Source organism: Drosophila yakuba, chromosome 3R, assembly GCF_016746365.2.
Source record: "Drosophila yakuba strain Tai18E2 chromosome 3R, Prin_Dyak_Tai18E2_2.1, whole genome shotgun sequence".
In the NCBI taxonomy this organism is placed as follows: Eukaryota; Metazoa; Arthropoda; class Insecta; order Diptera; family Drosophilidae; genus Drosophila; species Drosophila yakuba.
Window position 1 is genome coordinate 5,764,758 of NC_052530.2, and position 23,999 is coordinate 5,788,756.

The 23,999-nt window shown below is 42.5% G+C and overlaps 1 protein-coding gene across 1 annotated transcript; it reads right to left on the reverse strand.

Moving 5' to 3' along the window:
• Positions 1-726: 726 nt before the first annotated feature.
• On the reverse strand, positions 727-23,671 carry LOC6535676 (neurogenic locus protein delta). Its single transcript, XM_002096268.4, has 6 exons — positions 22,939-23,671; positions 16,667-16,978; positions 13,002-13,068; positions 8,914-9,162; positions 5,919-5,973; positions 727-3,838 (listed from the first exon to the last, which is right to left on the reverse strand). The coding sequence occupies exons 1-6, from the start codon at positions 22,993-22,995 to the stop codon at positions 2,077-2,079; spliced, it is 2,502 nt and encodes an 833-aa protein (XP_002096304.1). The 5' UTR covers positions 22,996-23,671; the 3' UTR covers positions 727-2,076.
• Positions 23,672-23,999: the final 328 nt, after the last annotated feature.

Consider the following 23,999-nt stretch of genomic DNA (forward strand, 5'->3'; position numbering starts at 1 on the left):
TTTCCTTTGCACTTTTTTTTTGTCGGTTTTTTTTTTGTGGCTTTTTGCTTGCCTGGTTTTTTGTTTAATTCATTTTTTTTATATTACTAAAAAATTTCATAAAATTGTTTATACTAAATCGTAAGTACAACACTAAATTACAATTGTATGCAAGTAACTACTATTCTTATGGGTTTTTCTGTTTGTTTCTTCTGGTATAAATATTTTATTTTTTACGGTCGTATTAACTTTTTACAATTTTCTCTCGAATGTTTGTCTAATTTTTTTGTTTCCTTTTTCGGCTTTTTATATGCAATAAAAATATAAATTACTAAAAACGACTATTTAAAAATTAGATATTTATAAAAAATATATTTGTGTGTGGCTTATATCGGAGAACTTTATGTACAAAATTGGATGAGAGAGCTGAGGAGCAAACATATAAAAATATATACTGTGTAGGATTTATCAGATAAGTAGCTGCACAGTTCGTTTCTAGCACTTTTACAACTAGTTTTCAATTCTTTACGCTAACGAGGAACCATTTGCAATTTAAGAGTAGTTTTATTGATTTAATTTTGACATTTTGGAATTTCGCAAACAGTTTTTGCGTCTTCGTGCTGCACATTATCTGGTTTTGTCTTGGTCTTCGGTTTTGAGATCAAAATTAAATTGTATAACCTTTAATGCGTTAATAACAAAAAATTATAATAATAAGACTATTTGGAGACTTTGAAAAAACACGAATTTTCACTTGTTCTTTAGTTGTGTATATTGTTTGTATATTTCATTCACTTTTCGCTTATAATTTTTGTTTTTTTTTTCCAATTCAGTTTTTGAGTTTTCATGAAATTTGATTGTTTGTGACTTACAATTTATAAATTCAATACATTTCGTTTACAGTTAGGCGCTAACTACAAATATTATTGACTTTATCGCTGATAAATGCTCCAAATCGGAATAGGCCAAAAAAATATAATAGGGTTTGTAGATGGACAAATTTAAAAAATAAAGATTAAAATAATAAGTTTAAAAATCGAAAAAAATAATTGGGTGTAGGGTAAATTAGAAGTACTTAAAATAGAATCACTAAATGTTTTGCTTGTCTTCGCATGTTTGTTTGTTTGTTTGTGTAGGGTCTTTAAATTAACATTAAGCTAAGTTTAGTGTCTTCGTTTACTACATTTACATATACATAGTTAGAAACTAAATAGTCGAGATAGTGTCAATTTATGTAGTTTTTTTATGTGGCTTTTCATCTTTTTCTCTTATCCATTTCGTATATCGATGTGAACTATGAGTACTATATACAAATCGCCCGAATCAGCCGACTGCCTTGCATAGAAAAGCAGCGCCATCTCGGGCGGCGTCAATGAGGAGGTTTTCTTTCAATCGTTTTGTCATATGTTTACACATACGCGTAGGCTACGGCTACCATTAATATTTACAATTTATAGCGAAAAATAGATTAGATTGAAGCAGATTTTTCAGTAACATGCAAAACGTCAAAACGTGTGGAGAGTCGTCTCTTCGACTCTGTCGTCCAGTGGTTCTTGGTCTTTGTCTAAATTCTAGTAAGCAATTGGTCAAGTCATTTTTCTTTTGAGGGATATGAGGTTGTCATAAACAAAAGGTTTTCAATTTTGATTGGTTGACTTTATGGTATACAACTTTAGGCTTAGGGCAGTCCATTGGAATATTCAAGGGTGCAAAATCAGTTTCCCGTTTGCTGTATCGATCGAGTGTATCATTGGTTTTTAAGAATTTTCAGTATTTTAAAATGTATATTCCAAATGTATAGTTTTCAATTTAATAATTCCTAAGATCGCATTTTGTAAAATCTTTAAAAATGTTCCTGCTAGGTACAATGATGTCTCAATCGATCAAAGCGGATGGGTCACACCTTTGCTAATTACTATACAAATTTTGTAGGGAGTTTTCGAGTTATGCCTGTTACAGATTTTTCATTTTTCGTGACTACTAAACTGCTTCAATCAACAACAACATTTTGGCGTCTCTCTCACATTTTGAACCCAACCCAGTCTTTTCTTTGTGTGTGTGCTGCCCGGATTTCCCAGGATTTCCGGATTTTTGGAGTTACATATGCGGAGTGCCGCAGACCACGGATCGCTGTTGTTGCGCCGTCCCCGCTCCGCTTCCCGCTGCCGAAGCTGCAGCCATTAGTTGGGATGAACAGGCTCCAGCCACTCCCGCCGCCGCCAACGAGGGCCAACGCTGGCTACAGTAGGATCCCTCGCCTAATACGGAGATCCTCTTGCCCTCTGCCGCTCCCGGTCCTCCTCCAGACGCTCCCTTGGCGGAGCTGCCTGCCGGTGAACCGCGGTGCATGAGCGTGGGATCGGTGTTGAGTTGCTTTTGCGACTTGGCTCTTTGTAGCGGAGCCACACAAAAGTCAGAGTTTGCATTGTTGTTATCCGCCACCGAGGCCACGTATCCGCCGTACATGAGACACTCATCCGCCGCTGCGGCCGCCGCCGCTGCTGCTGCAGCTGAGGCACAAATGTTGTTGACCGACTTGTCCCAGGTGTTTTTGATGATATTCGGGTTGCCGCCATCGAAGGTGAGACCGCTGTTGCTGCCAGTTTTGCCGCTCAGAGAGGCTGAAGCCAAAGCTACACCCACCGCACTGCCATTGTGATGCATTGTGGCCACCGCATTCTGCTCGTTCTGCTTCCTGGCTTCCGCGTCGTCCTTTTCCTGAGCGCGCTTACGCTTGCGCTTCATGCAGAACACCACACATGCCGCAATAACCGCCACCAAAGGCATTGCAACTGAGAAAACAGCAATTAGGACTACCTGGGCATTGGTCAAACCATCGGCTCGCGCTTGGGTGGTGGCTCCATATTGGTGGGCGTCGAAGGTCACCGAAGCGTAGGACTCCTCGTCGCACTGCTTGCCCCTGAATCCATTGGCACACACACATTCGAACGAATTGACACGGTTCATGCAGGTTCCGCCATTATGGCAGGGTCCACTGCTGCACTCATCGATGTCCACGGAGCAGTCCTTGCCAGTAAATCCCGGACGACAGGTGCACTGGTAATCGTTGTTGAGATTCAAGCAGGTTCCTCCGTTGGCACAAGGTCTGATGAGGCACAAGTCAACTTTGCTACTGCAGTGGGTGCCATGGAATCCGGGAACACATTGACAGCGATATTGGTTGACCATATCTATGCAGGTGCCTCCGTTCTCGCACTGGTGGCCAAAACAATCGTCAATGTTCGTCTCGCACCTAGTTCCCGAAAACCCCGCTGGGCAAATACACTTGCCGTTTGGCTGACAGCTTCCACCGTTTATACAGGGATTTGGACTGCAGTTGTCCAGCTGGAGATCGCAGTTGGGTCCGCTGTAGCCAATGGGACATTCGCACTGGTAGCCCTGACCCTTGCTCCCTAAACCAGGACGAACGTTGCGACAGATTCCCTGATGACAGGGTTTGTCCGAACAGGTGAGCACTTTCTCCTCGCACATCTTTCCATTCCAGCCGTTGGCGCAATGACACTTGTAGCCGGCTTTTGTGTGCGGCTCATCGATGCAGGTTCCACCGTTCTGGCACGGATTGACATCGGCATCGCAGGAGTAAATCTCATTTTCGCAATCATCGCCACTGTACCCTGGAGCGCATTTGCAGGTGTAGAGTCCTTCGCCGGTGTTGAAGCAAGTTCCGCCGTTCTTGCAGGGTCGGTGGTTGGTGCAGTAGTTCAAGTCCTGGTTGCAGTACAAGCCTCCCCAACCCTCGTTGCAGATGCAAGTCCACGGTTTGTTGCAGGTGCCATGGATGCAGTTCGGTTCCAGGACGCACTCATTGCACAAGGCTCCCTTCCAGCCCAGTTGACAACTGTAAGTAAATGTAGGTGAGAGGGGGGTGGTTAGTATGACCGTAGTGTGAAGTGTGGCCATGCCTTTATATGAGTTTCCTTCAGAATAAATCTGTTTTAGAAATAACATCTCTAAAAGTTGAACAACTGACAATTCTACAAATACACGTAAAGATCTTTGACTCGGTTTATTGAAGCGCCGCGAGTGCTGGTTTACTTTTGAATGTTAAATGCGAGTGAAGAGGACAGAAGACTGGTGCTCCATCACCTGTTCCACGCATCCCTGCATCCCGCTCCCTGCCCCACCGTACACTTGTTTGCATGCCACGCTTGATTGCAGTCGAAAAAGGAGAGGATGGGCAAGAAAAGAGCTAAGAAGATAAAGAGAGGGAGACACAGGGAAAGGAAGAAGGCTTGTCAACTTGAAAAAGTCTCGTTCGCAATTGAAGTAAAACGAATGTCTCTGTGTAAGAAGTCATATCCGCACACTTGAAAATGAAGAAGAAAAAGGGGCAAAGAGCTCCGAGGGAGTCACAAAATTTTTGCATTTCTCACGATCATAAATTGATTTCGAGCCAAAAGAAAAAATGTTTCCTCTGCCACAAATAAAGCAGGCAAGCACGCACAAGCACGCATAGCCAGATGCAACTGTTGCGTTGCCAACTGTGTGGCTAAAAAGCCTTCACCCACAAAGATTTAAATAGTTAATAATTCAAGCCAAGACAGCTAACCTGTTGAAAGAGGGGGCGGAGTGGGTGGTTGGAAGTGCTGGAGCTCGAGTTCGGATTGGAGAGACAACAGACAGATAACAGACAGAAAGACACGCAGACAGACTGGGAGACATGTAGTAATTGATATGCGTCAGCCAATGTGTGTGTGTACAGAAAGAAATGTCGAAAAAGCAAGAGTCGCGTTGCCAACTAGCAAATGTGTGTGGTTGCGCTTAGAATTATTAAAATATTCCCACCATCAAACAACCTGGCTAAGTGGCACGCATGCCCGAGCGTATCTGCGGTTTCCAGCTAACAATTCGACTCACAAAACAGTTCCACCAATCACTTTACTTTATTCCACGCTACACAATGATGTGTTGATTTTGGTGCTCCTTTTTATTTGGCACAATTATCGGCGGACCACAAAATGTTTGATTTCCGCCTAGCAGTGAGAGGTTTATTGGCCAACATAATGCCTAAATAATGAGCAACATCCTCCAGCATCGGCGTTTGAAAATCCATTTGGCAGATCGCTTTTAGAGTTCCAACATTGGCACAAACCTATTTTCACAATTAAGTAAATAAACGAGTTATGTACGTAAAAACATAATGTCTGGCACTATTGAACTTTGTATTCTCGTGCATCTTTTTTTTGTTGAAATTGTATGCTGCTAATATCTGAAAATATTTGCGAGCGTCGTCAAAAGTGTTCGCTTACACCTTGATGGGCAGAATTGTGGGAAAACTTCGGTACTTGTAATTCAATTGGCCGCCGACTGCCTGGATTTTACTTCGCTTCAAAATTGTAATGCAAAACCCCGTCCAAATCAAATGACATCGCGTCAAACAGAAAGAATTTCTGCGGTCGCCGAACGAGCAAACGAGAAAATAAAAAAGTGCATTAAAATCCGAACAAAACAAAAAGAAAAAATCAAGAAAATGGTAAAAATAAAATAAAAGAGCAGCAAAGTGTTTTCTGCCCTTTTCGCAAAGCTCACGGTAGCAGTCAAACATTCAGCGTTACATTGAAAGGTGTGCCCCATCATGATAGTTGTTGCAATTTTTTCTAGTTTCTAGTGTTTTTCACTGGGTGGGCAAGTAAAAATCAAAGCAAAGAACAAACACAAGCAAATAAAACGTGCAAGCACAAGGAGGACAGAAATCATCATTAAATTGAAGGCAAACTAACCCGTTAGTTGCAGTTGGCAACAGTTGCCCTAATCAACATCATTTTAAGAAGCTTGAAAAACGTTAGGTAAATATTTAAATAAAGTATCCGAGCTCAGCAAACTAAACTTAACAAGCTATTTCCTGATATGCCGAGATATATCTCTAGCTAGCTCACAAAAGGCCTAATCAGATAAATACGATCAAATAAAATACTTACACGCATTGGTTTGGTTTGTCGCAATGTCCATGCTCACAGCCTTTGGCGCATTTGGCTGCAAATAAAAAAGGGAAAATTTAAATATAAATTAATTGAAATGTAAACCATACGGGTGTTGTTGGTGGTGGGGGTAAAACACTTTCCCAAAAACTTAAATGGCTTTGAAATGGACTCCCCACCTGTCCAAAATGAAAAAAAACCCAGGGGACACCCACTCGACAACGAACTGCACAACCCACTCATAGACATCGAGATCCATCAAATTGAGGCAATTCCGAAGCAGAAGTGCCGAAAAAACTTTCTTTTTCACGCGTCTGGCAATGAAAAACATAAAAGATGTCTCTGGGAAATAAAACAAAAGCCGCTCGCTAAACAATAGGAAAACGTTTAAAATGTTTTAGCACAGACTAAACTACAAAAAAGAAGAAAACCTATAAAAAATGAATCATGGCCAGTGGCTCTCAAACTCTCAAACTCTCGGCAATCGGCAGTCGGGAGTGTGTGAGTGCTTTAAGCCAAGCAGGAATAACTTGTTTCTAAGGCGAAAAAGGAAACACACAAAATGAAATAATCCCATGGCCAGGAGAAGAAGCAGCAGCAGCTCAAGCAGCTGAGGCGGAGGCCGTGGCCCAAAACAGAAAACAGATTCCCAAGCTCAAAAGGTTCGACGAAAACTTCGATTGGAAGCTGGGCTGGAGATGGAGTTGGAGCTGGAGTTGGAGCTGGAGCTGGAGCTGGGATCTCTCCGAAGAATGTGGCAAACATGTTTCGGCCGGCAAGAGAAGCAGCAGCAGCAGCATCGGCAGCAGGAAGTTGGGGAGTTGCCACAAGGGCCTAGAGAAGGGGTAAAAGTCGTGAACAAAACTAAAAAAGGCAATGCCAAAAGGAGCCCAGAACGTGGAAGGAGCCGCCGAAGATGATGATGCTCCTCTTTAAACCGAGTGAGTTTCATTCAGAAGCAAGCGACGGCGGTGGCTACATCGGGAAAATTGCTAGAAAATCACAAAAACGTGTTCTCTGAATGTAGAGGGCTGCTCCTGCCCCCTTTTAATATATATATAGCTATGGCTATAGAGAAAAAAGCGTAATATTGGCAATTGCCAATGATTTTTATTACCCTCGCCCGCGGACGACGGAGGCTGGATCGAAATAGATTTTCCTGAAAGTGAAAAAGAAGTTCACACGCCCCAGGGCAGAGATAATCCGCGCTAATCGAATGATATACATCCGACTCTTGCGCTTACTTTCACTTCTGGCTTCACTTCTTTAAAGGGTTCTCAAAACGCTTCTTGAAAAACATCTCGCAGATGTATTTTTTTAGCACCCACTGACCAGCCAGCTGTCTGCCATTCATTAACTTTAGCCGAAATAGCTAATTTCCTTGAAATTAACTTCATTCATATACGCACTTGGCCACAAAACACAGAAGGGGAAGGAACCAGAAGAAGTAACCTTTTGGGCCCATTTACTCAGTTTCGGATGTTTTGTTTTTGCAGCCTGCACGTTTTGCCTTTTTATTTGCTGCTCCTGCTTCTGGAAAATAATTTTCGCATATGTGTGCGAGTGTGTGCCTTAATTTAAGCTCATTTCTGCGCATTTAAGTTGAAAATAAAATGTAGCAGGCAGGAGCAGCTGCCTCTTCCGCTGGCAACTTGCTGAACCGGCAGCAGGACACAAAAATTATCTGGCCCGAAAAAAGGCTGCAAATAAAACAAAACAAAAAAGGCAAGGGACTGGGACAAGAAGGGAGAAGAATCGAGCCAAAGAAGCGTCTTCAGGAGACTACGATATTTAAGGTGTAATCAGACGTTGCCACAACAGCCCTAAAGGAAGTTTGTTCTTGGGTCGACCCTTCTTCTCGGCTCCTCAGAAATGCTCGGCATGCAGACGACGACGAAGACGACGACGACGGCGATGAAGAAACCAACCCGAACTCACTCTCAAACCTTGATCGTCATCTGTATCTGTATCTGTGCGAGTGGACCCCTTACGCAGACACAGATACAAATACAGCACCGATACAGACACGGACACAGATACAGATACACCGGCACCACACCTTTTTGGTCCAAAAACCCGGGCCCTTGCACTTGGCGTGGGAAGATTTTTGTATGCCCTGCTCCTCATCATCATCATCGTCATTATCACGGGCAGGGTATGGTATGGTAAGGTATGGTGTGTCTGCTCTGATTCACAGTTTAAAATGTTGGTGGAGCAAAGGAAGCTAACAACGATCGACTACCAAACAAACTACAAAGAGCTGCCCGAATTCCTGCTCTCGGCAGTTCGGCAGTTCGTTAGACGTTTTGTTCTTCCAATGACAAATGACTTTTCCCCACATCTTGCATTTTGTTTTTCGGTTGCCGAACTTCATTGATTTTTAATTTATTTGTTTGACTTTGATTTCTTCCCCCCCACTTGATGGCCATTTTCAGTATTCAAATTTTTAGTTTCATTTTTGTCAATTCATCGCCGGTACGCACTCGAAAATAATTATACTTTAATTCGTTGAAGCAGCAAGCAGCAGTAGTTTTTCTTTATTTTTGGGCATTGTGTACAATCATCTCATTTGATTTGACAAGTAAGTGATTTTCAATAATAATGAGAGCTGGCAGGCAAAAAAAAAAAAAAAACTTAGGTTTTCAGCCACTTGAATTGGGAGATCGACAGATGCAACAACAAACAGAGCGAATCAAGTGTTTTTGGCATAAAGAATGGGCGGAGTGCTCTTGGTGATGGAGGCTATTGATCCGTGTGGATGTCTAGGGCTGAGCTTAAGCTTTGAAATGTTTCAACCAATCACAAAATGAATAACGAGGAAAAGCTTACAAAAAAGTCAAGTTAGTCAGAAAATTATACCGCTTGAAACCGAAACCAGCTATTCTAGATAAATTCCCATTTTACAACATTACCATTTACATTTGCTATGCAACCTTCTTTGAGACATCCCCTCCCACGTAAAGTATTGCGTATTTAAAAACCATTTTCTACTTACGTATGTGACAGTAATCGCCCTGCCATCCGGTCAAACAGATAATTTCGCCCGTCTCCGAGCAAGTGGAGTGTCCAAATGAATCGTCGCGGGGTCGGCAGAACTTGGCACAGCCGGATCCGTAGTAGTTGGCATCGCAGGTGACACGGAAATCGTACTCCAGCGACGTGTACTGCGACTCCGACTTGTTCGTTTTCCATTCGGAGGACACTTCCAGTACCTGCTGCACCAAGAGTCGCTGGATGAGGAGATCTGCAAGTGGAAAAGACGGAGATGAGATCGGGACCATGATAAGTGTGTGAGAACGAGCTGAGCCCGGCGATAGACTAATGAAGATTAATTGGGTTAAAGATGATCCGATGAGATGGCGCTTGGGGCAGAAGCAGAAAGATTGAAAAACCTCTGTTCGGAATGTACCAAATGGGAAATGGGAAAACCAAAACCAAAAATCGAAATCAAACGAGGCAAGGCAAGGCAAAGCGAAGCGAAGCAACTTGAAACACCCGAACTGCAATTGCTTGTCACAGAGTCAAGTGCTCAAGCCGAGGTATGCAGTTTGGCCAGGGCACGGAGTGCAGTACTTGGTATTTGGCGATGAGAGAGGCACAAACTGGCAGCCAGACACGGGGCATGGCTAAGATACAAAAAATAAGTAAGAAAAAATAAAAGAAGGCAGCAGGCAGACCGCCAGCCAAGCTCGTCGAGGCATTTTTCAGCTGTTCGCCGACCGGTCTCGACTTTGGATTTGGGATGGCTGGAAAGGCAACTCGTTTGTGTGCGTCGCCTATCTACAGCCACATTTACACGGATGCAGATACTCTGACAGCGATGCAGATACAGATACATATGCAGGCACATTATGCCATGGTCTATAAAGTAAATTGCAGGTGCATGACTATTCGAATTGCATGCAGACAAGCTTAAGTTAAAGCTGAATCCTAAGCTAAGCCATAGGCAAGTTTTCAGTTGGAAAACCCAACGTAAATCCGTCTGGAATTTTTCGTTTATAACCTAAAATGATTAAGAACAAAGCAAAGCAGAGAAGACCCCCATTTTAATAGCCCTTGGAAAATTAGAGCAGAGAAAGTGAAGCTAAGAGCGATAATGGAATGGAAACTGTCTCACTTTTCCTAATCTCCGACTATTGAGCAACCGACCAAAAATTGCGGCCCAAATATATATCCATATTGTCAAAGCCATATTTTACACAGGCGCGCACATATGGAGCGCGGCCATTGACAAGCAGCCGAACTGGTTGACCAATAAAAATATGAAATAAAAAATTCGGCAACTCCAAAAACTCACTAATTAATTACCAAAAATATGCACAACTCAAATGCGGCAACCAGAATTCTTGGCCCGTTGCTCGAGCCACTAGCTGTTGACTTGGCTGTTGGCAATTGCATTTTTTGGCCAAAAACTCGTGTGTGTTTGTGTGTACTTCACCTGCCGACCAACGGGGCCGACAACATGGAAAAGCATTCAATGCAAAAATCGCACCAGCCAACAGCATTCCCAAAAACAAAATACAAAAAATCGGATTGTACTTTGTGGTTTTATTTACATTTGCAACACCGACACACACGTTAGCTCGCCAGTGCGATAAAGCGCATGGATTTGTGGCATGACACGTTATTAGACAAGCCGGCAAGAGACGCACCATTTCAGGCCTGTTTGGCCAGTTTGCAAAAACGTGAAATAAAACATATCAGGCAAATTTTGTGAAAATATTTTACGCATAGCTGCATTTTCATAATTATTTGTGGAAAAGCGGCGTGTGACAACATTCGAAATGGCAAGACAGACTAACTGACCATTGCGGAAAAGTGAAAATTTCTTATGGAAGATAATTTGGTAAGAAAGTAAAACTTAGAGAAATATCTGAAATGGAAAAATATTTGTCACAAACATTGGTTATTTCTAACCGCTTTGTCAACCCATTTGCAGCGTTTAACAAATGAGTGAAATTTGTGTGCAACAAATTTGCAACAAGAAATCCAGACTTGACTCTGAGTCCCGATACTCCCGTACCCCTTCTTATCCCTCCCCAATCCATTTCTTATTTGCAGCATCCGCCTCCCCAAGTATCGCTGACTTGGACTTGAGGAATTTTTCGAAAATACCATTTTATCAAGACACACGACGACTACAAAAACGAATACAACAACGACAAGTTTTGTGGCAGACAGACGAACAGACAGAAAAGATCGAAGGAAGCCAAGTCGAAAAGAGAAGTTGGGCTCTTGTTGCCGGGCTGCCGCTTCTTGATCCAATGAGTTAAAATTAAAAGATAAGCATTTTAACAACATCGAACCAGGAGAGCAGCCGAGAAGCGAGCAGCGGCCACAACAACGTGCAACTAACAACTTTGGCATTGGCAGAGATTAATTGGTAGGTAGGGATAGGTGAGGAATCCGAAGAGGCCGCCACGGTGCGGCGAAAATCTCGAAAACCATGAGTTGAAAGATTTCTGAACGCATCAAGCCAAGAGGCCAGAGAATCACCTTGCAATGCCTCTTACACAGTACGAAAAGTGTCATTAGATTGATGCTGGATAACGGATGAAATACATTAAGAGGCCTTTTAATTGCTTTTAAGTTCGTTTGTGATTAAGCTATTATGCTAGAAATAAATAAATATTGTTAGTAAGGCAGTATCAAGTTTGCAGTTTTCTCCCAGTGCCTCAGCCTTCGAACTTCAGATTCAGATTTCTTTGCCCAGCAGGTCCGGTTCCTTTGGCTCTTGGCCATTTAAGCTGGCCTTAGGCTCTGGGCGAAAACCTGGCGAAAAGGTCGCCATGTGCGCTGCACCACCCCTCCTCCGCCGCCTCCCTCTTTATGTAATTTATGTTAAATGAATATAACAAAAAGGAAAAAACTCGTTGGCAAAATGCTGCGGCGTAAACTCGCTATGCCAGTCCAAGTATGCGGGAGATCGTCGTTCAGCGAAATAAAAAGGGAGGAAAAAGAAACTAAGTTGCATACTTTTAAATAATGAAATTAATCCTTGACAGGCGGCGAGACTAGAAAATCTCGGTGTGCAGAAATTGAAATTGCAATTGCCGGGGGAGTTGGGAAGTTTGAAATGTGTTCATGGGGACGGACGATGCGATACTTGTACCGATAAAGATCTATTAGCCTAGGACCGCCTCGGAAATTAGCTTGTAGTTAAGGCGGCACTGCGGGATGCCGAGTGAAAATCGGTAAAGGAGCTCCCTGCAAAACAATTAACATTCCTTGAAGGAATAGGGCAGGCTATATATAGAAAAATCAAAAAGGAAAAAAGGGCCTGGCGAGACGAAAAACAAAAAAAAACAACGTGCTAGAAATTCCTATGAAAACTCCATAAATCTCAAAAGCAAAAGAAAGTGCAGGTAGCTAAGACCCAAGCAGGTCGCTTCTCCTTCTCCGCTCTTTCATCAAATTGTGTGGGAAAATCAGCCACAAAAAGTGATTTTTAAATCTGAGATGAGGAATTCTGCTTTTTGGTCGCAGAAAGAAAAATCGTTCGGCTTTGTCAAGGATTTGTAAGCGGGCTAGATCCTTGTGTGGTCCTTATCGCTGGAAGACAATCAGTTACTACACAGAGATCCATGTAGCATTGTTTCCAAGATGGATTACACACGATCTCGGTTCTCTCGATCGGGACAATCGGAATCGCATTGGACTAGCACAGCGTTTAGTTCGTGAGCCCAAGCTTAATTGCATTTCAAGCAAATGAGGGATGGCCAAACCTCAACTTCGAGCACACTTCCGTTCCAACAGGCAGACAACAAAAGGCGACAAAGTCTGGCCCTCGATTATCCCCGATGTGTGTGTCTTAGTGCATGTGTGTTTGGTTAGTTGGTTGGTTGGTTATTTAAAACCACTCAATACCCCGGAAATCTTACACTGCGCAAAGAGGAGCAAAAGCTAGAGCCTGGCAAGGTATCAAGTTGCGGGTCTTTCCGATCGCTTGCCGCTTTTTTGACAGCTTTCGATCACAGGAAGCAGGATGATGAGCTCATAACTTTTGCCCATCTTTCAAGGAAGTAATTTCACATACTGAAGGATTTTGGTTGTGAATATTGATAGGTTTTAGGTTTGACTTACTGTTGGTGCGCGCATTGCCGCTGTTATTCGTATCATGCCATGCCTCGACGATCAGCGAGAAGGTTCCCTGTAAATCGGAAAGAAGAAAAGAAAATGGTTAAAGAAAGTTCACATCTAAAGGGGAAATGACAGGCACTAATGCCATCCACACTTATCAAATCGAATCGACTATAACTAATTCCAAGCTAATGGAAAGCTCCCTCGAGCTCCATCGCCCCCACAGTGAACACTTATTATAAAGAGATTATTACAGCCGGCTAGGCAAGTTAACCGCCCACACGATCCCCCAAAACGCCCGAATGCCCCTCAGACCACCGAATCTAATGCAATGCGAATGCATTTCAAATGCAAATCGGCAAAATGCAACTTCGAATGCAACCGGCAGGCAGCGCCCTCAATTTACACTTGATTTCAAATGCAGCGCTGCTGGAAAAACCGGCAGAGATGACACAAAATCCAAATCCGAATCCAAAGCAAGGCGAAAACCAGCCGATGGAAACATTTTCAGAGGTGTCTACTACTGCTGCAGCGGTTTTCCATGGGCGTGTGTTTTTTCTCGGATTGCGTAGAGCTTCGAGTTCGGAGCTCCGCGTTTCGATTCGCTTGTAAATGACTAATTTTTCGACCAACTTTCGATTTTGCGTGGGCCTAGGGCAACCGGAGATGTAGAATTCATTTGGTTGATAAGCCACAGTTGCCGACAGATTGCATAACGATTGCATTGCCATTTGGGTGCTGGTGTGTTGGTCGGAGTCAGACATTGAAATCGCGCTCTGCGCGAATCTCTTCTTTTTGTCGCTGCGAATAAACGTAAAATTTATATGGGCACGACAGGAAGCAAATCAGACATAGATGATCGGCTTTAACCAGCGGCATACAATGGGAAATGAGCAGGAAAGGTAATAACAAACGAATGGCTAAAATGAAATGAAGCGCTGCGATGGTTTATTGGTTTTATTGTGCAGAGAAATAAAGTTTTCAACAGTGGCTACGTGATTGCCGCTCGTCTGAATAAAGTTTCCCATTATGGGAATTGTTATATGTCTAATTTATGGAACTTCACTGGCGGATCTTGAGTTGGAAGAGTATTCTTTAATTTTGGCTGTTATTTGGTCTTCGAATCAATGGAAAATCCCTTTTTTTCACCTTAGACTTCCTGCCCTTAGCGGGCATAAAAAGCCTATAAATTGCGAGTACCTATAGACACTCGCTGCACTGGCGTATGGCATATCCAAAAATAAATGAGGCAACATGCATCAGCGGCCGCTTAGTGCATATCGCGTGCGTCGGTGCTGTATATCAACGTCAATATCCAGCATATAGCATACAGAATGCAGCATAGGGATCTGGATAGGGTGAAGTGCACTGCGGCAGGAGTAGGAGTGGTAGCCAGACACGTAGCAACAGCAACAGGGGGACTGCCTCTCAGAAGGCACAGCCCAAAGACCCAATACTGAGGGCTGAAGTCGCAAGACACAAGACAAGACAGAACAAGCCCGTCAGACGGGGGACAAAAGTAGCAAAGTTCAATACGAACAAGAGGAGCATGAATGCTGCCTGCCATTGCCTGACTATTTTTAGTCGCTGGGCGGGCGGAAGGCGAAAGGCGGAAAGGGGGAGTGGCAACCCCCTATCCCTGCGTGCAACATCGGTTGCTATATCTTCTGGCGTGTCGTCAGGCATGCGTGGCTCGTCTTTCGTTGCTTTAATTAAGTGCAACATTAAATTAGTTGATGCAGCAGCGGCAGCAGACAGAGTCAAACTATAATTAAATTTATAGTTTGACCTAGAAATGTTTTGAAGTTGAAAGTGCGCGGAAACGGACCGAAATAAAGTCTAGAATGCTCTAGAAGCACAAACAGAAAACTAATTTTAGAGGGCAAAATAAAGGACTGAAGTTGTTGCCCCAGTAACGATAAATATGTAGATCACAAGAAGCAATTTACCAAAATAAAATCTAGCATTTTTTTGAAAAGGATAAAAATAAAACACTCCAAAAAAACTATTTAAATTACTGCTAAGATCAACAATTTGGCGCGTGCCTTTAAAGACTCTGCGTTTTAACTTAATTATGCTAGCCCACGGTTCGCTAATTGTTTATTTATGCCTGCCCGCAGTTTAACCGCTCAAAATGTATGCAACTTACACATTTCACGTGCTAAAACATCTTTCGCTACCTGGCCCGAGTTTCCTCCCCTTTTTTCGGACCATGACTTTGCACACTTGAGATACATGTGTGTAATGATAATAATAGTGACGCTGCACATGCGCAGAGCGCTGAACAATTAGGAAGTAAAGTGTCTACGCAAAGAGAAATACATAGCTAAGTACACTAGGAAAAGAGGGATCGCGATAGAGGGAGAGAAGTAAAAACACCCCTGAAAACTGCGGGCGCACTGACACAAAAATACGTTACAAACTCCAGTTATTTCTACTGGCATAAATACTTTGAAGCTTGAGTAACTTCTTCGTTTCTAGGGTGGACCCATCATCATGTATAGCCTCCTGTCGTAATAATAATTAAGAAATGCACGCCATGCCGAGCCGAGCTGGGCTACAACCGCGATATTTGAGTACATATTTTTCTTGGCCAGTCGAGCTGAACAGAATAAAGACGAGCGTCAGTGGCGGTATTTCAAAATTTCAGCAAATTTATTGAGCACACGTGCGCTTTAAGGAGGGGTTATAAAATAACAGGGGTACAAAACCTAAAAGTAAATCACCAAAAGGTGACTTCTCTGGATCGGTGAACAACCCTAACTTAAACCACCACCATCCAAAAGCTATAGAGCTATATCGAGTTAAACGCGTATTCTATTTAAAAATGGTTACCGGGTTTTTCAGGCAGTTTTATATAGATCTTTTTTAAACAGTTTGTTAGAAATAAAAGCTGGTTTAGGTTTTCGATCTGTAGAAGCTGTGTCTTCGGGAAATCCATCTGAATATTGTTTTCGGAGAAGACTAACCGGAAAAGTGTAGGGTAAAAAGTAACGGCAACTTCAGGAGCCCAAGGGTGGGTTGTAGCCTTGTGTGGCAGCGATCTGGAAATTGTCGCTCGCCAGTTCGTACAGTATAGCATATTATCGTATCGTACTGGATCGCACCAATGGTGGTGGTGCTGAACATGGTGGTGACGGTGATATAGCGGTGGTGCGCCGTGGTGCGGTTCGCGCACGCGTTTTCAGCGCATTTTTAATAGTCGACAGATGTTTGGTGCGGCGTGTGCGCCACAGCCAACAACCCTCGACAAGGACGCCCGGCGGAAATAAATGAATGCGGCATCAGGGGAGTTGTTCTCCCGCGGGAGCAGACGATCGGGGGCTATAAAAAGCCCAAACAAATTAGCAAAGATGCCGCACGAATAAGTTTTCAGGCGAAAAACTACGCTCAGCGTATAAAGGAGACAACATGGAAATATTTATTGACTGACTGAATGAGTGACTGGCGTCGACGCAGGGCAAATCTAAATATAAAAGCCATCTGCACAGGCCATTTAGCCGAGACCCTAGCCTTATACCTACTGTAATCACTATAAATTTGTCGTCTGTGTGTTATGCGTTTTAAAGATGGATTGATTTTTAATGATTATCTGCGATATTTGTTTCTAATTTTTTGTATCGTAGTTTTTTCCCATATTAATCTGTATTTTCTAGTGCTTTACTTACCGGCCATGAGAACGAGAAGGGGAACTGGATGGGGTTCGTGAAGCCCTTGTTCTGGAAGCGCTGGGCGTCAGTCAGGTTGACCGAGTTCTCGCCGAGAATGGGCGTGACCACGTCCCCGTAGGTACACGGGGAGGTGGTGTCGATGGTGGCCTGGTAATGCTTCAGGCAGACGCGAAACCGCGTCTTGCAGCTGCCGAGGCACTTGCCCGTCGCCCCGTCCGACTCCCCGCTGCAGCAGCGGCCCTCGTTGTCCCGCCCGTGATCGTTGCTGAAGTATTTCAGGCGCAACTCGAAGCTGCCGGAACTGTGAACCTGCAACGGATACAACAAGAAGGGGGTATTTTATTAGTCAAATCAAATTTAAAAGCAATTCATTAAGGTACACACAAAATAAAAATAAAAATAAAAATAAAAAGAGAGTCACAATGCGGAGAACAAAGAATGCAGCTCCCAACAAGACGATAAATCTTTCAGCATGGTATTTGAACAAAAACTGAAATTGCAGAGGAATTTTTAGCGGCAACAGCAGCAGTGGCAGCGGCAGCAAACATCCAGCATTCAGAGACCCATGCAAAGGACAAAACGAATACGAGCTTATGAATTATTAAGCGAGAAGCGAAACCGAATCCAAGACCAAACCGATCTGGAACCGAAAAACCGACAAATGCTCAGCAAGCGGTCGTTTTTTTATACCCGTTACTCGTAGAGTAAAAGGGTATACTAGATTCGTTGAAAAGTATGTAACAGGCAGAAGGAAGCGTTTCCGACCATATAAAGTATATATATTCTTGATCAGGATCAGTAGCCGAGTCGATCTGGCCATGTCCGTCTGTCCGTCCGTCTGTCTGTCCGTCTGTCCGTCTGTCCGTCTGTCCGTATGAACGTCGAGATCTCAGGAACTACAAAAGCTAGAAAGTTGAGATTAAGCATACAGACTCCAGAGACATAGACGCAGCGCAAGTTTGTCGATTCATGTTGCCACGCCCACTCTAACGCCCACAAACCGCCCAAAACTGCCACGCCCACACTTTTGAAAAATGTTTTGATATTTTTTCATTTTTGTATTGGTCTTGTAAATTTCTATCGATTTGCCAAAAAACTTTTTGCCACGCCCACTCTAACGCCCACAAACCGCCCAAAGCTGCTACGCCCACACTTTTGAAAAATGTTTTGATATTTTTTCATTTTTGTATTGGTCTTGTAAATTTCTATCGATTTGCAAAAAAACTTTTTGCCACGCCCACTCTAACGCCCACAAACCGCCAAAAACTGTCTTTAAGACTCTCCTTCTCCCTTCCACTAGCTGAGTAACGGGTATCAGATAGTCGGGTAACTCGACTATAGCGTTCTCTCTTGTTCAGTTTGGGTCCGCTTCGGTTCGATTCGGTTTGCAATAAATTCCACTTGGCTTGGCTTTCCGCTCGACTTTCGTTTTGAAGCGCCGACAGAATTTGCATACTTGGATTTGCAAATTTGTTTGATAGCCGTCGTCCCATAAATTTCTCAATTAACTCGATGCCGCTGAGCCAGGTGTGAGGGAAATTAGCTATATGGGTCAAGCATGTGTTTTTAATTGATTTCCTAAAATTAACCATGTATGGAAATTTAATTACAAATGCATGGAAATGTATTGAATGCTTGATATAACCTTATGCAAACATTTTTCAGCAAAAGTTATTGAAAAGTTGAAAAAAAAAGTTCTATAAAAGTTTTTGAACTAGGAAATTGGAAGAGATATTAACATTACACCTCATTTTGGATATGACACTTATAACTTAATTATGACTTCATCATCTAAATCCATAAATGGGCGAGACAAGCGACCAATGACCAAAAATAGGCGCACTGCGAAGTTATTGCTCCGTTTTCTATAACTGTTCGGCAATTAACATTTCAGCCACAACAAGTGAAGCTTGTTAAAACGACAATTTAATTGTTAACAAGACATGAGCACAGCAGTGAGTCTCCGTCTTACCTCCTTCTCACTTATTTATTGTCGAGTGCTCCACATGTGGCTTGGGAAGTTTTGTGGGTTTTCCTCTTCGCCTCTGTAGGAACACGGGTGTTTAATTGCTCAATTAAGCAGAAGTGCGGTCCAGAGATGATGTGTCGAATCCCAGGTGTAATCGTAGGCCCAGCCGGAAAAGTAGAGCTAAAGCTGGCGCTAACATTGTTCAAAGGCTTTTCCAATTGTAATTGTAAGGGAATTTAGAGTGAGCGAGAGGGCCAAACGAAAGACTTAGGCAACGAACGCGGCGCAAATAAACACAATATACGGAGAGAAAACTTAATAATAATTAATTATGATTCTATATATTTGTATTACCACTTTAAATATTAAATCATATTTTTATAATTTTACTTTTTTATTAAACAAAATAATTAATATTTATATGCCATGTTAAGTACAAAAAGCGCAGAGTTCACCTATCAAAATGTTATAAAATGGTAGGCTACTACATAATCTCCTCTTTTCCCTGTGTATGTATTAATAAGCAGCCAACAAAAACAAAACGGACGCAAAAGAGCAGTATAACAAAAAACACACAACAAAAAACTTAAGTAAAAGAAGCAGCAGCAACAGGCAGCGACGTCGCCGCCGACGTCGACGTCGGAGAAAAACGATGAAAAAATGTACAAGTAAAACCGAATTGTTTCCCACGGCATACAATTTTGCCGGTCAACATTGATGGTTAAAACGAGGAAAAGAGACAGCGCGAGAGGGTGAGCAGGGGAGCGCATGGGCGAAGAGCGAGAGAGCAGCAGTTAAAAGGTGTAAGCGAATAAACGCCAGGTGAAGAAGAGCAGTGCATGCAGCCATATTGAAAGATCGCCAACAGAGAGAGAGAGGCCCCAAGCTATAACAGTTTAGCGCAGAGCGAGAGAGAACTAAGCGGTAGTTGTTGTTGTCAGCTGAGCGCAAAAAGAGCAAAGCGTGGCTTAAAAGTGAATTGAAGTCGCGTGTTTGCTGGTGTGTGTGTGCAAGCTTACAAGCTGCAGCTGCCAGCTGCTCCAAAGGGAGAGCGAGAGAGCGAGGCTCTCCCAGAGCAAAAACTTGTTTTCAACGGCGCTTTGAAGAAGAGCATTAATATGCGCAAAAAAGCGGAGAATAAGAAGCAGGCAAAATGAATTAATAGACAATCCAGCCAAACGATGCGTCTGAATTAATAAAAATACAACAGAAAAGGGGAAAGAGGAAGGGGGCGAAAAACAATTGAGCGGAAGAGAGGTTAGAAAGGTGGTTGGTGGCGGAAGGGGGGCGTGTCCAGTGAAAAGCCAAACTAAACTAGACTAGAAACAACAAAATGGGACAAACGAAAAGCGCATACGCACACAAAGGCGCAGAAGTTGACACAACATGAAAAGAAGGAAAACAAAACAACAAGCAAATCAATTTGCATAACACCAAACAAACATTCACACACACTCTAAAGACGGTGGGAAGCACAAGCACAAGCAAAACAAAACAAAAAGTGCAATCGTTAAAACCACAATAGTTTTGTCCACCATTTGACACCAATTTTGGTTATAGTTTCTCACACTGTTTTAAGATCCCTCGAAGTATGCGGTTAGTATTAGCAAGCTTTTAAGGGACAAGTAATGCGTAAAATGAGAAACACATAGGATAACTTAAATTTAAAATCATATCAATTAAATAACATAACTTTCGTTTTAATAGCGGAATATATTATATAGTAAATTTCTCTTGCATCTTACTTTACTGAGCCGCCTTTGACTTTTTCATCGTAGTTCTGAGCTGTGGAGTACTCAGTTACACCTTGCACAATCTGCCCCATAACTTTGGCATATGTATACTTGTAATGTAATGGTTCTCCTTCCGCTTTTTGTTTGCCTTTGCCTTCAACTATGAACTCGGCAGCGACTGAATAACCGAAAGGTATAACTAGGGGGTCTACGATGGGGTTTTACCAGGTGGAACTTGAAAGCTGGAGCTGCCAACCTCTCAAATGGAAGACAGACACTTGTTAAAGTGTTAGAAAATAGTGCGTTGCATTGTTTACCTTTTGCTTGAGCCGTTCTTTGTCTCCGTTTCTCATTTTCTTTCTCTTTAATGGCCACTACTCCTATTTTTACTGCGATCACTCAAGCTTGAAGCGACTAGTTAGTTGGTTCTTCGTTTCTTTCCATTTTTTGCCATTTCCACGTCAACTTGCCTTGACTGACAGACAGTTGTAAAAAAAGAAGCGGGGAAGAAGGAAAAACTACACATAAAAATGTATGAAAGCACGCATTTTTATTATAATTTTCTCCGACTTTTCCTCGACTTTCCTACAGGTGTTTGCTTTGATGCCCCTACACTGTCTACACTGTATGTTGTTTATTAATCATTTAAATTCATCATCATAATCCACCGTTAACAACGGGCTTGGGAAACAGTTACAAGCGCAAGTGAATCATCCATCGCATTGTGTGGGAGTAGTCGTCTTCCTCTTTGGCTTCTAAATTGCAATTAATTATGTTATGCGAAGAAAGAGCGGAGCCGAGAAGACTAGGGGTGCTCCCCCACGAGTCCCAGTCTTCATTCATTCATTCACTCACTCGCTCACTCACCTCTTGGGCGCTCAATGTTAATATGAAAATTGCATATTTGATAGTCAAATTGAAACTTAAACGCAGCATGGGACAAGAAAGGGCCAAGAAATTGTGAGAATAATACTTTATAGAATAGGCAGAAAATTGAATTAAATTGCATTGCTAATGGCAAGCTAATTGCCCGAGATATTATTTTAAATGACAAATATAACTATTCCACCTTTCCCCATAGCGGGAAATGAGTCAGACTTGGGCAGATGTTTCTGCCTACATACGGGGAGCATTTTCTGCAGTCTCAAGACCCCAGGAGGTTGGCGTCGAGACACTTTTTTGGGATGTTGTTATAATTAGCGACTAAATACCAGACTGCAAAAAATACGCTGGTCGAAGAGTGAAGTTTAAGCACGCAACGTGCCAAACTTGGGCAAAAATCAAGAAGTGCGGAGAGTGGAGGAGCATTGGAGCACATGCAGGGTGCACGGTGAGTAAATGGTTAATATTATCGATAAAGATTATGGTTGTGAGTTATGAAAAGTTCTTCGTAGCTAGTTATTTCTAAGCTATGAACAGGCTGAACACAGACTGTTATCACAATATTCAGCAGAGAATGTTTTATATTATTTTTTTGTTTTTTTTTTCTTGAAAACATATCCAGAAACCAAAAACAAAATGTTGAGTATCAAACATTCAATGGGCTTCATAGTTATCTCCGAGAGATCCGTTTTTTGAAACCCTGTTCAACTCTTTTTTTTTTTGTCCGTGTAACCAGGGGATGCTGGCGTTAAAGATCAATGAAAGCAGAAGAGAAACGCAAGAGGGAGAGCAAGTGAGGCTGAGCATGTGTCGCGTTGACCTACGCAGAGCGAAAAGTAAACCGAAAAAAATCGCATGTAAAAAGCGCATGCAAAGCGGAGGGACAGAGGAGGAGATGACGGCGAAAACGGCAGATGTTGCCCAGCATCATCAACTATTTAACATGGGCTTGTAGGCTTGTATCACAGCACTACTATATAGCCTCATATTGAAATCGAGCAGTTTTATCATTTTTTCCTGCTGCTCTGCTCTGGACGCTTACGCCGTTGGTGGTAACTTTTGACGTTGAGGCAGACTTGGATTATCTCTCCTTTTGCACAGAGAACAATTGTTCCACATAGTAGTATTCTTTTCAAAGTAAGCCTAAGAAGGTTGAATCGCTTTGTACGCTAACGCTCAAATGATCTTCGGGGTATTTCTCTGATATATTTAATTGTTGCTAACGTACTTAACAATTTTTTGGGGATGGACCTGTTTGGCAATTGGCCTCGCATGTTTCCAAACTAGTTTTCCTCTATGAAATATGTACGCATGCTTCGAAAAGGGTGATACGATCCGATCCACATTTCCCACCCCTAAAAGCAAACCCGCCTAAAATATCAACTCAGCTGTTTCTACCCAAAAGTTCTCAGGTTACAAGCTTGAAAAATGAGTTTAGGAGCAAACGTGCTCCAAAATAGATATTTAGAGATCATATGGAACCCGAAAAATTTAAAAATATTTAGCAGCCTGGCAACCCTTTAATCGCTTCTTTCTTTTTGACCACATACACATGCCCGCAAAGCACACCAGCTGCAAAATTCAGCAGTGAGTGCACGCGTGCGCAGAAAAATAAAGAATGAATATTGCCAAAAATACAACTTGTTGGATGGAAAATGGGCGCTTTTTCTGGGAAGTTAACTCACCTGCACGATGACTGTGAAGCAAATGAATGCCGTTAATAAACATTTAATCCAATGCATGTTTATTGGTGTTTTTGTTGTGGATTTTTGGGATTGAGTGTCGCTTTTAGTGTAATAATCCACGGGCTGGGTGTGTGTGTGTGCGGCAACTACTCAAATTGTTTATTGTATTTATGTTTTGTATTTTTTGGTTACTTGTAGCACATGGTTTTGCAATTCGCTTTTAGCGCTTTCGTTGTTTTCTTGTTTTCGTTGTTGCAAGTTACACGTGCACGCGCCACATTTTTTGTTGCAATTTCCTCGAGTGTGTTTATTTTTAAGTGTCGCGAAATGAAAGCTTTTTCGCGAGCTGCGGAGTCTTCTCCTTTTCACGCAGAAAAGCGCAAAAGGGAAAAGCGACAGAGGGAACTAACGGTGCCGCGATTCTTTAATCATTCGTTTTTTAATCTTGCGGAGGAAACACTTTTCGTCAATCTCTTAGAAGATCTTTGATTTTGATTTCTGGTTCTGCCACTTTGCTTTTCAAACATTCAAATTTCGAATGAGAACTGCCCAGAGTCGCGGTAATCTGCAATTCTTAAGAGAACTATCGCATTGGCAGTTCGCGTTACACACCGAATTTTTGGTCGCGTTTCGAGTCGGGGACTTGTGTTTTTCAAAATTCTCTTGGCTGCGGGAGCTGCCTTTTTCGAGCTATTCGCGCGGCCGAGTTGAAAAACGTAATGCCGTTAATGTCCAAGACCAAAACTCAAGTCCCCTGTAGTTTGGTCTCCGCCGTGAATCGTACTAAAAAATACCACGAAACGTACTCTCGCGCTCTCCCTCAACGATTTGTGAGCGAATGAGTAAGGAAAAATATTCTTTTTCGTTTTTTTGCTCTCAATCTCTCTCCCGGTTAGCGGGAAACTGGTTCCGTGGCCAAAATTAGTGCATTTCAACAAATGCAATGCAATGAACCTTTTAAATAGTAAACTTACAAATATGTAAACCATATTGTTTATATTTTTTAAACACTATTATAGATTTTTTTATACATTTTTGAAAATGTATTTTAATATTATTCA